The following is an 18,248-nucleotide window of genomic DNA, read 5'->3' as shown; positions in this document are numbered from 1 at the left end:
TGCGGTGGGATGTCTCAGATACATTAACTTAATGTTTTTCAAACAAAACCTGAGAACGATCAGTTTTTCTCATTAACTCGTTTTGGAACTTTTTGTGAAAATACTTACTTTCCTGAATGAGATTTTCACTCTGCAGCGGAGTGTGCGCTGATATGAAACTTCCTGGCAGATTAAAACTATGTGCCGGACCGAGACTCGAACCCGGGACCTTTGCCTTTCGCGGGCAAGTGCTCTACCAACCTTTTTTCTTTTTTTTTTTTTAAATCTCATTTTATTAGTTTTTGTTCGTTGCATCTGCTCGGGGCGGACGTCGTAAGACATCCGTTTAAGTTCGTTGTTGATCCATTAACTCAGTTTTTTTATTACAGAGGGTAGCTAACCCTCTGACCGAACACGCTGAGCTACCGTGCCGGCGCCCAACTGAGCTACCCAAGCACGATTTACGCCCCGTCCTCACAGCTTTACTTCTGCCAGTACCTCGCCTCCTACCTTCCAAACTTTACAGAAGCTCTCCTGCGAACCTTGCAGCTGTGAGCTGCTGCTGCAGCTGTGAAGACGGGGCGTGAGTCGTGCTTGGGTAGCTCAGTTGGAAGCCGGCACGGTAGCTCAGCGTGTTCGGTCAGAGGGTTAGCTACCCTCTGTAATAAAAAAACTGAGTTAATGGATCAACAACGAACTTAAACGGATGTCTTACGACGTCCGCCCCGAGCAGATGCAACGAACAAAAACTAATAAAATGAGATTTAAAAAATAAAAAAAGGGTTATGAGTTCAAACCTTGTGCGGTGCTTAATATAAAAAAAAAGTTGGTAGAGCACTTGCCCGCGAAAGGCAAAGGTCCCGAGTTCGAGTCTCGGTCCGGCACACAGTTTTAATCCGCCAGGAAGTTTCACTTACTTACCTCATTGATGTAATTCTGATCGGAATATCAGACCATTCAGTTAATGTAATCTTTCCCATATACAAGCACTGCTGTTTTACCCTTTCTGCTTTTGTGACTAAAGCTTTCACCTCAGACAATTTTTTATTTAACTTTTTAGCGATATTGGCTCGCGTGTACTACTAGCATTCATACTCAAAGACTCGCGCAGGGCTCTGCTTACCCTGAAAGCAACTGCTTCCTCATATCTGGTTAACTTGGCAGATTTACAAGCTAGCTCTACTTCAGGAATCATTCACTTAACTTTTTTCTTGTCAAATGGCTCCTTCAGTTATGCTGAAGCCCGTTCTACAATAAATGATCCTCTTACTTATCAAGTCACGTATCTGCTAAATTTACATACTTGTCGTAAATTGTAACCTACTGGCTTGACTCGAAAACGTTATTATTGGTCAGGAATAGTGACAGGTTACAAAGTTTCTTATGGTTAGTAACACTACACTCGTTTACTGCGTTTTCATCCCTATTAAACACTTTACTTCCCACTAATCTGTGCTCTCAAGTGGTTAATTTGTAGATGATTTATTGACAGTTCATACAGTGCAACAGGTGTTTAAAAACAAGTTTAAAACTATTAAAATATAATACTAAATGAAAAGTCCGATAAGTCCGTTGTAGCGGCGTTTAAGTCGATGAGAGACCCATACAACCAGTTTCGCAACTTTTAAGTTAAATCTTCTGATATATCTGTGCAGAATTGTTTAAAATTAATGCTTTGATATTGGGGAATTGAAGTTATCTGAGTAATCTCAATGTACTGAATGAATAAAACTTAAGCATGGAAGAAAATGATACGAAACTAGTTATGAAACTAGGTGTTGATCAAATACGCCCCACAAAGAACGGGTCATATACGTTTTTCATAAATAATATTCGTAATTTCAAACCAAAAGGAGGTTACTTACAAATGCTTATGTAATACAGACAGCTGAGTCTAATAGCTCGAATGGTGACCGCAGTTCCTAACATGCGCTTCTTTTGTCTTCCGTGTTGCCCTCGTTAGTTCAGTTTCCTTAACCGTCTCAGTACCAGGACGACAGCCATCGCACACTCTTCGACAACACAGTGGACGCTCGTAGCTTGTGTTGTCAGCTGCTACGAACTTTTATGTTGGTGACAAATACACATGAGCGCGTCGGCCTTCGGTAAGTTTGACCGGCGTCATAAGCTTCTCCTTTCGGTCATCATTGGCCCACAGAACATGTTAAAGTAGTTTTTCAGTGCATTTCAATACATAAAATTTATTACTGTCCGTCACTATATTTTATTGTTCAGTCACTCCAGTACCCAATACTTTCCAGGATCGCATTTATGAAGATCATTGTGTGTTGCTTGACTTAGATCGGCAGGAACATATTTTAATGGGTTAAGTGATGACAGTTAGTGATTTTAACAATGTTCATTCCAGTTTTTGGCAGTTGGTCCACGTTGCATGAGGATTGTCCCCAGCTCACTTTTGTTTTAGTTACTGCTTTACCTATTTTTTAATTCTTTCATTTTCTAGATATGATATTCATCATTGATGATGGTTTTTGTCAATTGAGGAGGGCTGATAACTTTGCTTAGCTGTTGCTAAAAAAGGGTTCAAATGGCTCTGAGCACTATGGGACTTAACATCTGAGGTCATCAGTCCCCTATAACTTAGAACTACTTAAACCTAGCTAACGTAAGGACATTCACACACATCCATGCCCGAGGCAGGATTTGAGCCTGCGACCGTAGCAGCAGCGCGGTTCCAGACTGAAGCGCCTAGAACCGCTCGGCCACAAGGCCGGCAACTCCATCCCACAACCTGACATCTGTCACCTGCAAAACACGTGGCTACAACCGTTATTATTATACTAGCACATAACATTTGCAGTCACTTATCTTGCACCTGTGGATTTGCAATGTTAGTGAGTTACATACGTTACCTAGACAAATGTATTTTTAAAAATTTCATTACTCTGCATTGATTATTTTTTGGAATTGTAATTTTTTTTCTCCCAGTGTATATTCCCAAACAAAGTAAAAAAAAATTGAAAACACGCTGGAAAGCAAAAATTTAAAATCATTTGAACAAAAATGTAATAAAGTGGACAGCAGTGCACAGATGGAATCAAATAAGAATCTGATTGTCGAAGTGGGAGAAGCAGTACATGTGGCGTCAGCAGTTACACGCCTTATCTGTTATCTGAGAACGAGCGTAAGTGCTGCCACGCGAGAAACCGTAAACCGACGCGCATGAGATGGCGAGCGACCTCGGAGGCAGCGCGCGCGGTGACACAGCAGAGAGTGAGGCAGACAGAGAGCGCCAGTTGGCTCCGTCTCTGTCGGCAGGCCACTCCGCTGCAGAGTCACTGGCGGGGCTCCCCGTCCCTGCCCGCGTTGCTGTGGTGGGGCGCCAGCACGTTGTGTGTGGCGACTCCTCCCGCGTCCGCGTCGATGAATGAATGGTTTGTTGTGGTCCCCACTGGCTCGCAGCCTCATCGCTGCCCGACCTTCCCCCCCCCCCCCCTCCCCCTCAGTCTCTAGAGATCTGCTAACGCACAGGTGTGTAGCATGCTGCCGTTTGTAGTACGTTTACAAGGCGTCAGATGTGAGGCTGCGGTAAGCTGCCACGTAAAGGAATGAATGATTAATCGCTTCATGTTGTTTACTTATTTATCGTACGATTTTTAAACAAAATATCAAATATAATACAAACGATAATACAAGTAATTTATAAACAGACATCTAGATTTTTAATATAATCAGTTCCATCAGAAAATCGTCGAAAGTACCACGAGTGGCTCTGTTGGCACTCCGTCTTCAGACCGCGAGTGGCCTACAGGGACCATCCGACCGCCGTGTCATCCTCAGTGGAGGACGCGGATAGGAAGGGCGTGGGGTCAGCACACCGCTCTCCCGGTCGTTATGAGGCTCTGTTGGGATTTCCTGTAAATATGTGATGAATGGTTTGCCTGGCTGCACCACAATCGCAATCTGCAGATGGAGTTGCAGCCCATCTACGAAGAGAAAAAAATGGCTCTGAGTACTATAGGACTTAACTTCTAAGGTCATCAGTCCCCCAGAACTTAGAAGTACTTAAATCTAACTAACCTAAGGACATCACACACATCCATGTCCGAGGCAGGATTCGAACCTGCGACCGTAACGGTCGCGCGGTTTCAGACCGTAGCGCCTAGAGCCGCTCGGCCACCCCGGCCTGCCATCTACGAAGAGAGTCCATGCTTCTGCAGTAATTGGTGCCCATTCTCTTAAACATCATCCATGTTCTCCGTGACTGCTCAAAGTCGAGGGACTTCTTTCTGATGCACTGCAAATTCTGGCAATTTAAGCAACAATTGTAACACGCAAGTGTAATGTTGCCCACTAATGTGTCTATACCTATTTGTCGTACTTTTGGTATCAGGTCGCAGATATTTGAAAATGGCCTCGGGCTGAAAACATAATTTACATGCATATTGCTTTAAAGGAATAATACTGACAGCTTGCGGAGGTTAAAGTATTTGTAATATTTAGCCGACACATTGAGGCATGGAGTCGTACATAGAGAACTTAATAATCTCAATTTCCGTTAGACACTTGCTTGATTACTCTCTGAGCGACTAGCAGCTCGAAAATAATGATATTCGTGTGTATTCCACAAAATATATGTTCTCCCACACACTGTTTCATTCAAATTTGTGGTGCAGGAATGGTGGAAGTGGAAGCTCACAAGGGTGTTTCATGGGCATTAACGCTTAACAAAATGTAAATCAATATTTAATAAATGTAAGCAACCCAGAGTGTATACAGAATAAGAAACAACCAAAGAACTTGGCGCTCTGATTACCAAAATATCACTTAAGACATAATACAACATAATACACTTTTAAACAACTTGCCGCACTTAATTAATACCTTATACAATAGAAAACAGTATCAACAAATCAGGCCTTTGGAATTCATTCAGCCTTACGATAAATGAGCCATGAGTTAATAGACATAAATAACAACATACAGTAAAAGCAGAATGCCAGATTGCCCAGTAAAAGATCTTATCCCAGAACCGTGTCTGAAAAAGCACATGACCAATGTCGACATACTTATTACTTGAGAGTCAAACCACATAAAGTACTGACAGTAATTTCTACTGTAATAAATGTCTTTGAAGTGTATTTTATAACATTCTGTCAACAGTGACCAGCTATTGCAGCTTAATAAATGTAATTAACTTAGAAAACTAGCTTTTAATATAGCATCAAATTATTCACCAAACTTGTAATGTCATATCAAAAGAAAAAGGCTCGATGTAATTCCGAGGCTTACGTTACAGATCATTGACCTGATCGACAGATATCTTCGCTGTGTTTTACTATCCTTACTTTATTCTCTTCTAAATGACTAACATTTTTAGTTAACACCCTCTGTTCGCTTTAACTAATTCGCAGTTTCTATTTTGATTAACTTTCTCTTTAAATCATTATTATTACTTTGATTTTTCTTTGTTGAAAACCATGTTTGCTTTCGTAATGGAAAAATTTATGGTATTACATGATGAAAACTGTAAAATGTACACCTGTTTTAAAATATTAGGTTACAGGCCTTTCAAAATATGCAGTAACGGAAACTTAAAAAAATTAAATGCGGTTTGTCATACTCACATCGATTAAATACCTAGGCAAAACGTCGTAAATCAAAGTGACATGGAGAGAACGCGTAACGTCGGTTATAGGGAATAAGAATCGTCGACTTCGATTTATTGGGAGAATTTTAGAAGAGTGTCGCTCATCTACAGAGGTGAACACGTACATAAAGCGAGTACGACTCATTCTTGAGTACTGCTCAAGTTTTTGGAATCCTCAGCAGGTAAATCAGAGAAAGATATCGAAGAAATTCAAAGCCAGGTCTCTAGGTGTGTTCGAACAACACGCGAGTATTACGGAGATGCTCCGTGAATTCAAAACGGTATCTCTGGAATGAATAAGTTCTTTTCGCGAAATACTATTGAGAGACATTAGGGCAGTGTTTGTATTTTACAGTGTCTGTACAGTTCGATGCAGTGTCCCTTCGGGCACGCACGCACGTTCGAAGGAATAGACACTGCTGATGATTGACAGCCGTGTTAAATTATGAAATGCATTCACATGTTGCGAATACTACTGTACTACGAATATACGATTTACTAGTAACGTGTGAAAAATTGTGCCGGATCTGGACTCGAAACTTGATTTCCCACATTACGTGAGCATTCGTCTTAACCCCGTCTGTGCACGACTCACGGCCAGTCCCAAACTCCTACATGTCGCCGTTCCTGCGTCGCAACCTGCGCTCATACCCACATTATGTAATTCCCGTACACGAGAGTACATTTTAAATCAAATTTGCTGCCAGGTGTAGGCGGATGAAAACGATACCGCAGAGCTTATGTTGATAAGAAGAACGATGCATGCAAGTCCAAAGGAACACTGCATCGAACTAAAAACACACGGTAAAACACAAAACACGTTCTACTGTATTTAATCCCAAGATAAAACAGTCTGACGAGCAAAACTCTCTCTCCCTGTGCAGTTATCATAGGATTTATATGAGGGCATTATAGGACGTAGACACTGAGACAGATGCAAGTTTGGGTCCGGCCGCCAGTCGAGCACGGACAGCCGAAGTGGTTAAGGCGACCTCCCGCGTAAAGAGGGAAATCCAGGTGTGAGTCCCAGTCTGGCACAAACTTACATAGGTTTTTGAAGCCATTTTGACTATTTTTCGACCGTGACTGTCTCAAGAAATATGTAAAGGTATTTTTTAAATCACCGCAACCAGTCACAAACTTTGTCAACTAGTGTTTACTTATTTATTTAGCGACATGTTTCGAGGGTTAAACCTCATCGTCAGGCTAAATGGCATTACAAAAACAACTTTACAATAAGGTTATACTAATATTACATGGTCTTTTCGTAAATGCTGTGGTCATCCTGTGGAAGAAGAGAAAACTTAGTAAGAGGCGATGTCACTTTGGACTGATGTTTACACGAAAATGTTGTGTAACAAATTGTTCAAATGGCTCTGAGCACTATGGGACTTAACACCTATGGTCATCAGTCCCCTGCCGGCCGCGGTGGTCTAGCGGTTCTGGCGCTGCAGTCCGGAACCGCGGGACTGCTACGGTCGCAGGTTCGAATCCTGCCTCGGGCATGGGTGTGTGTGATGTCCTTAGGTTAGTTAGGTTTAAGTAGTTCTAAGTTCTAGGGGACTTATGACCTAAGATGTTGAGTCCCATAGTGCTCAGAGCCATTTTGAACCATTTGTCATCAGTCCCCTAGAACTTAGAACTACTTAAACCTAACTAATCTAAGGACATCACACAACACCCAGTCATCACGAGGTGTTGTGTAACGGTCTCTCACTTTGTTCTTCACTTTGTTGTTCATTTCCATTTCACTACAGGACTCCTAGAATAAAAGATACTTAACATGACAGTCCTTTGACTCTAGCCTCAGCAATAGCTTAGAAACACGTAAAATTACATAGTTTATATCATGATACCTTCAATAATAGTGTAAAAGGTGCCCAACTTGTAATGTATTTCGTCAACCTACATCTGTAACACGATAACAAGACGTGCAGACGACGTGCAAACATCTGACCCCACATAGATCGACAAATCAACAGTAAAATCGAAACCAGCTGTATTTCGACCGCCATCTTTTCCACTGCACTACAGAACTGTTTGTGATCGTGTTTCCAAGTTACTGCTATATTAATGATAATTTGTGAACAGTGACCAAGAGAGCCACGGAAATGAGAACACCGCAACGCATCACAATGAGACTGCAACGCCAGAAGAACAAAGTGAGTGAGCGTTACACAACATTTTCGTGCAAACATCAGTCCAACTTCCAAAGTGACATCGCCTCTTACTAAGTTTTCTCTTCTTCCACAGGATGCTCACAGCATTTACGAAAAGACTATGTAATATCAGTATGACCTTACTGTGAAGTTGTTTTTGAAATGCCATTTAGCCTGAAGATGAGGTTTAACCGTCGAAACATGTCGCTAAATAAACAAGTAATACGATAGTTGACAAAGTTTGTGACTGGTAGCGGTAATTTAAAAAAAATAAAAACTTTACATATTCCATAGGTTACTAGTAAATGGTATAGCCGTTGTACAATCGTATTCACAGTTTCAGAATGCATTTCATAACTATTGAAAGAGATCAGAGAACCAGCATTTTCGGCAGACTGCAGAACGATTCTACTGCAGCCAACGCGTATATCGTATGAGGACCACGAAGATGAGAGAAACCAGGATTCATACCAAAGCAAATAGACAATCGTCTTCCTTTCGCTTCCTCTGTGTGTGAAACAGGAAGGGAATGTTTCGTAGTACTCTCTGCCTTGCTCTGTGTGCTTATTTCCGTAGTACGTATGTAGGTATATATGTAGATATTTCAGTTTACCAAATTCGACAGATTTCATAGTGAGATACAGTTACTGATAATGACTTTCCTCAGACGAAACTGTCATATCCACTAAATGCGATCGAAGGAGTTGTAAACCAACAAGTATTTTTCGGAAATAGAAAGCGTGACAATGTCGTATTCCATTGAGGGAGCAGTTATCACTTACGAATCGTTCAGACATTACGGTCGCAGTGTTATCGCAGGTTCAGAACGGTGTCTCGACAGCAGAGTGACAGTGAGGAAGACGGCGCTAACACCAGAAAGAATGTGCTGCATCGTGATAAGAGAGCCAGCTGCGGGATGACGGAGCGTTTCAGCTTCGTCACGCCCGCCTCAGACAGAGAGCGTCGCGGCGAGTGAGACGGCGCTAGGCGAGAGGCTGGTGGTGGGGGAAGCGCGCTCATACTTAAGGCAGAGGCCGGTCCGTGCCGGCACCACAACACTCCCACTCGCCGTGCTGTGCTATCTGGAAGTCATGAGTGTTTCGAGCAGACTGCTACTGCTGAGCGCCGGCTGCGTTCCCAGCCTCTCCGTCTGGGCACTGCCGGCTGCTGCCTTCGTCGCTGTCATCGCCGCCTGCATTTCTCTGCGGTACAGGTACGATACAATGCAGATAGCTAAGGATTGAATTTTCTTCCTTAAGTATCACTCTACCTGGACTGTTGAAAACGAACCAGTGTCTTAATCAAGGTAGCGTGAAATGGCCAGTGATCAATCTTACAGCGCATACCGTAACTGAAATGATTAGTAAACTATGAAATATAAACATCATCACGTATGAGGTAATGGCAACATAGTACTGTAATAACAGTACTGTGTCAATGCGTTTTGGGGTACGCATTTGACTGTCTGTTACACATAATAACAATAACTGCAGACGGTATGCAGCAAGGACACAGCTACTCTGCTGAAGCTATTTTCTGTAGGAAATATGTCCGCTAGGTTACAGTTTATTTTGTTTGTCAGCTGTTGTGTTTCCATGTCGATGCTACATATTTACTGTTTACATCTTTGTTCTGGGCAACCGTTCTGGTAAGGTATTTGCTATTATAATCTAAACATGAGTTTAATTTCCTTTAGTTTACACTAGGTATTGGTTCCCATTATAAAATGATCTGATGATTGTATTAAGCACGTGTAGTAAAGTAGTCTTTCTTTTCTTGACACGTCAATTTCCAGTCAATTAGTGAGGCTTGAGGAGGACTACATGATCCAAACATCTTACCTAAGTAGAGAATGTGCCTTTCGGAACGATGTGAGAACACAACAAATTGACGACAAATCCTAGATGATTTTATGGCACTGACTCCTGTGAAAACCTACATTTCCATACTTAAGCAGATAAATTTAGGTGCAGGCATTGCAAGTAGACTTAAGGTGTGCTCTCAGGAAATGATCAATGAACACACTTCATTGAGACTTTCTAAAGATGAATTAAATTAAAGTCTCTTTTTACAAAATATTTTTCTGAATAACTAGTACACTCTGGCACAATAGTCCAAATTCTTTTGAACCAGTTTGTTTGACAATTTTAAAAAAAAGTTACACTTGATGTAATTAACTTTTTATCAGTATTTGTTGTTCTGTGTATTTTGGATTAACAAACATTGTGTACCATACATACAGAAACTAGGTTTACTTAATGTAAGCCGTTCAATAAATTGCAAATTATAGATTTACATGAAATCAGCGCAATAAAGCGACATTCTTTTGTTTGGGAATGAAAAGCAATTGCTGCTTGTGAATCTTGCCAGTTGTATCGCTGGGATCCATGAAACTTTTTGTTCCTGACATTTCATCCAGAGCTGCCATAGACATCTTCAGAGGAGCTTCTCGCTAGACAATACCCAGCGAAGACAGGCGTATCTCTCACGATACCCAACGCAGCCTTGGACGAAACGTCATGAAAAAAACGGTATCATGGTCGATAACAGCCTGGAAGTTTCACCAGCACCAAAGACAAGCAGCAGTGGAAGGCTTGGTTCAACAGGCGTGTTCTCCGTTGTGTTGCAGAGTGCTGCAGTGGCTGCTGTCCCTGGTGGTGGAGACGCGCCCCCTACACGAGGTGCTGCACGGCCACTACGTGTCGCGGCCGCAGGAGTCCGCCTCGTGGGTGCGGCTGGGCCGGCAGCGGCTGCTGCTGCTGAGGGACCCACAGCTCGCCTGGCAGCTGCTGTCCGCGCACTTCCCCAGCTTCCCCGCTAGGGCGCGCACCCAGGCCCATGACATTGGGCTGTTTGCTCAGGAAGGTAAGCCCCACATGACGCTACTTAGCCAGTCTTTCTAATACACAGCTGCACAACTCCTTCCAGATGCGAGAATAACTAAAACTAAACTGCAACGTCATGTTACCATATTTTTTCGTAACTTGTGGTTAACATATTTCCCATTTACACATTCCTTGTCCTGTGGATCATGTTGTCAAACTTCTGAGTGTAGTGCATATCCATGAGGAGAGCACCCAAATGTCGCTATCTGATGACATATACTCAAAGTGCAAAATATGATAATAAGTTGCCGTACATTAACAATGCGCCTCTTTCACTTTTCTCAGTGAGTGAGGAACATTGTTCTTCAGAAAATGAACTTGCAGTCAGGTGCACTGAGGTTCGAATTCTAATCTCACAAGACTCGTTTAGTTTCTCCAAGTTTTCCCTACACCACTCACATGTGTTGATTCAAGCAGACAGCCGAATACCTTCCCCACCCTTCCCTTATTGTAGCTTCTGCCCTTATCTGCAACGTCCCCGATGGGTCATCAACCCATTATTTGTATCCTTACATGAAAAGGAGTGCAACTGTCCACCGCTTCACATACAAATCACTGCCCTGGTTGTCAATGAGTGCTGTGGCGATGCTGAGGCGGGTCCTTGCCGGTGTTGCAGGAGAGCAGTGGAAGCGGGCCCGCGGCTGCCTGACGCCGTCGTTTACGCCGTCGGCCCTGCGCGCCGCCGAGCCGCAGCTGCGCGCGCACGCCCGCCGCCTGGCCTCTCTGGCTGGCGGGTCTGCAGCCGCTGTGTCGCCGCGGCAGCTGCTGGCCTACTGCACCGACTGCGTCGCCTCGGCGCTGCTCGGGCTGCAGACGCGGACCCTCGAGGACGCGGAGGGCTGCTCGCCCTTCCTGGAGGCCGTGCAGCGCGCGCACGACGCTAAGTCGTCGTTCGGCCGCCGCTTCGTGTTCGAATACCTGGGTCGAGCCGCATTCGACGCTCTGGGGCTGGGACAGCTCCCCGAAAAGATTGCCAACTTCTTCAGATCGGTGGCTGCCGTCAGTGTCGACCACCGTAACAGCAACCCTGTGTCTTCTCACGACTTTGTACACCTGCTTACGAAGAAGATGAAGCTGGAGGGCGCAGACGATAATGCTGTCCTACATGAAGGTAACTACAGGAACCCACTTCGTGATTTTATCAGATATATGGACACTACCGTATCACATTATTATGACCACCACCACGTCACACATGTCAAATAATGTGCCCTGGCAATGTAAGTGTTCAAAAAGACAGATAAGACTCTGCAGGGTTTCTTTCAAGTGAAAGAAAGGATTGATCGTATTGTGAAATGGGCTTCCATTACTTTTCTGGTAAAGTGTAAATCCTTTGTGTAGCTCTATCGTGAAATTGCGTTACTGGCGAATGGGTTAATAACACTACCATTGTTGTCGAGGTGATTTTTCCACTATGCGTAAAGACAAGTCAACATACAATAGCAACACAGTTCACTTTCCAAATAAACTGGGCAGTACCATTCTGCACCTATTAAAACACTTCAGTGAACCAAGATGCGAACAGACGTCCAAAATAGGCAGATGGCTTAAGGATGATACATTGATGAGATAAACTAATTTGCACGGCAGCCTGTGGGAAACGTACCAGTGACTGGCGACAAACAGCGATAAGCAATGGATCGCGGCTCCTGCGTGACAGGATGGCTAGACATCAAGAGGCTCCAATGAGAAATGTCAGTGAACAAAGGCTCTTCCACTTTGCTGGTACAACTCGTGGGTGAAGTGGTAGTATGGGGTTAGCATCACTGCTGTGGCATTAGAAAACTATTTGTGGCATTTCCTATTATCATTAAAAGTTTATAATTTACTTTTGATTGATTTCATAATTTCGACATCCATACTTTCAGTTGGACGTTTATAGTGTTTTCCCTAGTAGAGCTGTAATCTTACTAGAAACTGCATATCACGCGATTATAAATGTAGGGAAATGGCTGAAATAGAACCACTAAGTTTTCAAAATATTCGCTGGTTCAATTCTTCACCATGGCTCGTTCAGTAGCTGACAGAAGAGCTTTAGATACCTTTTACAATCCTGCACAACTGCTGTGAGTGCTGCAAACTTCCGGTAATGTATGTGCGACTAGGTGGTCGTAATGAAGTGACTATGCAGTGTTTCCTTCGGATTCAGCGGCATTTGTCAACAGTCAATCGTTTTCATCGTTGCAGTTTCGAGTCAGACCGCCGCCATCCTGTCAGCCGGCGCTGGAGAGACCAGCCACGTGCTGCAGCACTGCCTCCTGGAGCTGGCCGCGCAGCCACAGCTGCAGCAGCGACTGCGCTCTGACATCGCCTCTGCTCAAGACCCAGCTGCGCTGCCTCTGCTGGAAGCCGTTGTTAATGGTGAGCACAACGCCTTTGCAGCCTGCATTATAACATGTAATTTCTTCGGAAACAATATACTATTTTAACAGACGCTAACCTGGGCAGGGAGGGTTTCGTCTTTCAGTATTTACAAAGAGATTCAGATTGATGTACTTACTTATTCCTTACTGCAAAACCAGCTAAGGGCGTGTAAGGGATTCTTCTGCACTTGTCGACTATCAAGAGCACCAATGAAGTGTCTCAGTGTTAGAATTGGAAAGTGTCGATTTCGCCACTAGGAGCGAGTTTAGTCGTTTTTCTGTAAGCAGGCTGACGATTTCTTGCTTCTCTGTACTGTCTGGGGTACATTGAAGTGTTTTCTTAAGAACGAATACTTGAGAAGAGTTTCTCTTCCTGACTTACGAAGAAACAGAAATCACGATTCGTGTTGTGTGTAATCGCTGACATACGACCTAGGCTTGGCAGATAGGGAATCAATCACAATAAATGTTAGAAGCTGAATAGATGAAATAAAAGTTGTGTCACAGGTGGAACTTGAACGCAAGCCTGCTTGCTTGCACAGCTATTATGCCACTGCAGCAATGTAGATACACACCTGCACGGGCTACCCTAGTACAAGGACCTCCATAACACAAACTTCATGTTTGTAGTTTGTACAGGGGTGTTACCTGTATTGCTGTGGTAGTGTAGTGGGTAGCACACCTGCCTAATAACATGGAGTGAAGGGTTCAAGACCTGCCTGAGACACAAATTTCAATTCATTTCTTCAGCTTCTAGCATTATGGCAGACAAAGCCGAGAGTGAACTGTCATACATAAAATTTAATTATATCACAGTATGAGTGTTACGCAGCGTTTACTTGTTCTCTGAGGTCTTTACTTTCAATGCCAGTCAGGGTGGAACTCTTCAGTTTCACAGAGCTAATGGGTATCAGCTAACTTAGTGTGTCCATCTAATAAACGACGGCGCGAATTTGATGAAAGTCACAGAAATTCGCGCAATCTCAAAGCTAGATTAAGAGTAGGACATAACATTATTTATACATTTTTGCACTTCTCTGTTGTTTGAAAACAAATATTTTTACAGTCTCTAGGTGTATTCGTTCTAGTAGGATACTTATTTACCATATTCGATTTCCTAATTAAACTAGAACAGAATAACATCACGACTAGATACATCATCTAATGTTTTACTATAGCTGTAGGCTGCCGAAGGCAGGGATGTTTTCAATTTATTTGTTGGCGTCATATTTCCTCTGTGAAAGCAACATTCGCTACCAGTCATACGTATCCTAATAAAACCGGGATTTACAACCTGTTCTCAAAACCTCCGCGGCAAGTTACTGAGAGCGGTGTCTGCTATGGTAAAAATGCCTCCAATTTACATTCGTAGTCTGTGTTCACCTTATTTCCCTTTGGAAGTGACGTACTTAAAAAACAACTCTTGAGCAAGTAGTGTGCTCACTCTTGTTTCTCATATGTACTGGTAGTTTGCCTGGTTGCCAGCGGCTGACGTGGCTTATTTCCGCTGCAGAGACGCTGCGGCTGCACCCCTCGGAGCCAGTGCTGAGCCGCGAGTGCCGGCAGGCGTGTTCGCTGGGAGGCGAGCGGCTGCAGCCGGGGGACCGCGTCCTGGTGCCCGTCTGGTCGCTCGCCAGGGACTGCGGGCCCCACGGCTTCCAGCCAGACACAGGCGTGGAGGCGCCACAGCTCGTCTTCGGCGGGGGACCGCGAAAGTGCGTCGGTAAGTACAGTATCACACTCGTGCTGTACCTAAGACAGTTTGTTTTTGCAAGTTTCTGACTTGAGAGTTTAATTCGTACCCTGATGTTACGAGCTATGATTCATTTTCGAGAGTTTCGTGGAACACGTCGAAACACTACTTTAGCGTTACTTATTTGCTCTGAGGATAACTCGCCACTGTACCTGTAATACACGACAGAGTCTCCCGAATAGTATCAGCAGTTGTCCGCGTCCGTGTAACTGAGTGTTCAGTGTACATAACTGAGGATTTTTCTTTGGTGGGAGGACCGGTGCACTCTACCCTGTAATGCCGACTGAGGAGCTACGTGACCGAATAGTAGCAGCGCCACGGTCTGGAAGGCCTGCAAAACGGTTGGGAGATCGCTGTGCTAATATCTGCATGACGCGCCAAGGCAGAGGACGTCAGGATTTGACGAGGAGCTCGTTTTCGTGTCAGCCGTCCTCTTTTCACGGACAGATCACAGTCTTAATATCACGACAAACTGCTGTCAGTTTTAATATTTTCTTCGGGATGTTACCACGCAGTCCTATGTACCAGCAGTATTTGAACCACATGACAACCGCATCGAGCAACGGTGGCAACCCCCTCCGTAGTCTATAGTATTATTAGCAGTACGTAAAATGTGGCCTATTTTAACCTCGGGAGCAACCATTTCCAGTCGACGGGAAATGGTATTTCCTATAGAAATTAAACGTCAATGAAGTATTGTACACTCTAAGCGGCTTATGGTTAACATGAATTTCTTGAAATATGTACGAGCTGTGGAGTACGTTTTATAATAAATGTTTTTCCAGTATCAAAGTAGAACACGAATCATCAGACTATGACATATACAGCGCTACATACATATACAGCATATTTAGCGCTACACAGGGTGAGATGAAGGTTTTCACACAGTTTCGAATCTGCTCAGCTGCGTAGAGATTAATCCTACAATAATTTCAAACATGGCCTGTTCTAGGGAAACAAAATTAATGTACTGCAGGGCGGTCAAAAATCATTTCTTTATCGACATGTACGTGAAAAAAACCTTAAGATTTACAAAATACATGTAAGTCAGTGTTTCTATACATCTGTTATAAAAGTGTGCTGATGAAAGCCGTCATGTAGGTTCAAGGTTCACTGAAAACATATTTGATGGGAGCAAAATCTATTTGTGCTGTTCTAGGAAATGTATAGTTGATCCCAGAGGAGTGAAGTAATCTATTCATGCAGTATTACGAAAATGATAGATCTTACCTTTTTCTAGCAAATGTTTTTAACATTCTGACGAAAATGGTGTAACCACCGGTAACTTTAGCAAGAAGTCGTTGATTGCAGACTTGATAGACGAAGCCAGTGACGATTATTCAGAGTTCCACCAGTGTTCGGTCTCTGTTACATTCGGTTTCCGACTTTTCTGTGAGGGTATTCTGCTCAAACTCTCTCAGAAATGTTCCACATGACAGTCTCGCCACTCTGCACAAGACTGCCCCCAAATTCATAAATTCCCTTCTGCACCCTGCCCATACATACATACATACATAAATACATACACACAAATATATGACAGAACGTCTTTGAGTCGGCCTTGATCAGTTTCTAGGACCCCAGTAATTGCAATAGATAAGAGCAAACCGGCAACTCAGTTTCACGTAATTATTTCGTTTACATGTCTCATCTACCAGTTTTTGCATCCCGCCTGGAAGGCGGTGCGTGGGTTGGATCAGGAAAAGGTAAAACACGTCGGTACTGCTGTATGAATTTAAATCCCCTTTACTCAAGCATCGTAGCTATCGATACCACACCAGTCATATACCACAAGGAGACGAATGTGTCAAATGTAATACCTCAATATTGTGGTATTCACGAGGGTAGATTTGTAAGACGGCAAAATATGAATATGATATTAAATCTAAGATACTAGATAACAATACAATACTACGATGACGCAGTTCTAAAAGATTCACATATATTATAGACTGCCTGTGTCAGTCAGGTTCATTTCTTTTCATATCGCATGGAATGCCAGATTGCTTCCGATAAATTAGCACAAGCTGCCGCATCTGTGCCGGCTCTGGCTAAGCTGCAACATTGCTAGGTCAGAACACAAAAGCGATAACGAAATGATGTCAGCTAGTGCATTACAAATCAATAAAACCTAGAAGTGTTAAACCGAACGTGACTATCTTGTAATAACACAACACAAAATATCAAATGACTCATTCTAGGAAACCTACACCAAAGAAACGAGGCGCCCAATTGCAAAACCACATCACATCTACTTGTTAAGCACTTTTTCAAAGTTAAAATTTATTACTTTAATTGAAACAGAATAGTAAACACTGTAATTTACACATTTTGCAGTGCGTAACAGAATATGAGAGTGTGGCTTTCATTTCAGGCTACAGGCTGGGTCTTCTGGCCATCAGAATCCTGATCGTGGAGCTGGTGTCTCAGTACCGGCTGTTCCCCGCTGGAAACGCGATCGGTCTCAAGAAGATTGACGACGAGTAGGAGATGTAGTCCTCTGCTACAAATTACAGGACACCTGCGACTGCCTTCGCAAGAGGAAATTATTTATTTTTAGATAATGATATAAGAAGACTGATCTCTCTGCTTATTGCGATAAGACTAAAGTATTTATAACTAAAGTTACTGTGTACTAAAGTTACTGTGTAACAACTAAATCTTACTACTATGTAGTAATCATAGAGTGTACCTTGAGCTTTGACACTGTGAATACAGTTGCTACACTAAGTGTGGCGTGTCATCCACACTACATCTTATCTGTGATTTATTTATTGTGAATATATATTTCATATAGTATAGAACAAAATGTTAATGAGAACTACAGAGTCAGTAGACAGTATTGATAATTATCATCAATAAACATCATTAATTCATTACCTTATCATTCTTTATATTTTGGCATACACCTCGATTCCTGATTCCTGGCGGAAAAGTGATCTCTAGTATTCACCATTCTTATCTTACCGATGTTACAAATAACTGAAAAATCATTTTATTTTTCGCTTATTGTACCTTGAGAGAAATAGGAGTAAGGTTTCCAGGAAGAGTAGCATCATTTGATAGTTACCAAATAGGTGAAGCTAATGGTGTACCTTCTCTTAATTTTATTCGTTCAATAATTAAAACCACACTCTCATATTCTGTTACGCACTGCAAAATATATACGTTACGAAGTTCACTGGTCTGTTACAATTAAAGTAACACATTTGACTTTGAAGAAGAGCTTAATGAGTAGATGTGAAAAGAGAATTAGTTTCTTGCAATGATTTTTCTCATGACTGTCCTATACACTAAATTAAAATTATGTGTGTGGTGTGGGATAGCTTTGACAAAGGCTAAAAACTGCATCGTGTAACACACAGATGTACTTCTTCATTTTTATTAAAGACACATGTTTTCAGTCACGACTCTGGCCATCCAAGGGTCATAAAAAATAATTCAACAATGCGTTACATAAAAAATAATTCAACTATGCGTTACATAACTGCAATATCC

At 42.8% G+C, this 18,248-nt stretch overlaps 1 protein-coding gene across 1 annotated transcript; it reads left to right on the top strand.

Moving 5' to 3' along the window:
• Window positions 1-8,840: 8,840 nt before the first annotated feature.
• On the top strand, window positions 8,841-17,549 carry LOC126188710 (cytochrome P450 6k1-like). The gene is made up of 6 exons (XM_049930318.1): window positions 8,841-8,962; window positions 10,379-10,614; window positions 11,251-11,745; window positions 12,822-12,995; window positions 14,511-14,720; window positions 17,125-17,549. The coding sequence occupies exons 1-6, from the start codon at window positions 8,841-8,843 to the stop codon at window positions 17,235-17,237; spliced, it is 1,350 nt and encodes a 449-aa protein (XP_049786275.1). The 3' UTR covers window positions 17,238-17,549.
• The last annotated feature ends 699 nt before the right edge of the window (window positions 17,550-18,248 follow it).

This window comes from Schistocerca cancellata, chromosome 5 (assembly GCF_023864275.1).
Source record: "Schistocerca cancellata isolate TAMUIC-IGC-003103 chromosome 5, iqSchCanc2.1, whole genome shotgun sequence".
NCBI classification, from domain to species: Eukaryota; Metazoa; Arthropoda; class Insecta; order Orthoptera; family Acrididae; genus Schistocerca; species Schistocerca cancellata.
The sequence above is the reverse complement of the archived record's forward strand: the minus strand, read 5'-3'. Positions and strand labels throughout refer to the sequence as shown.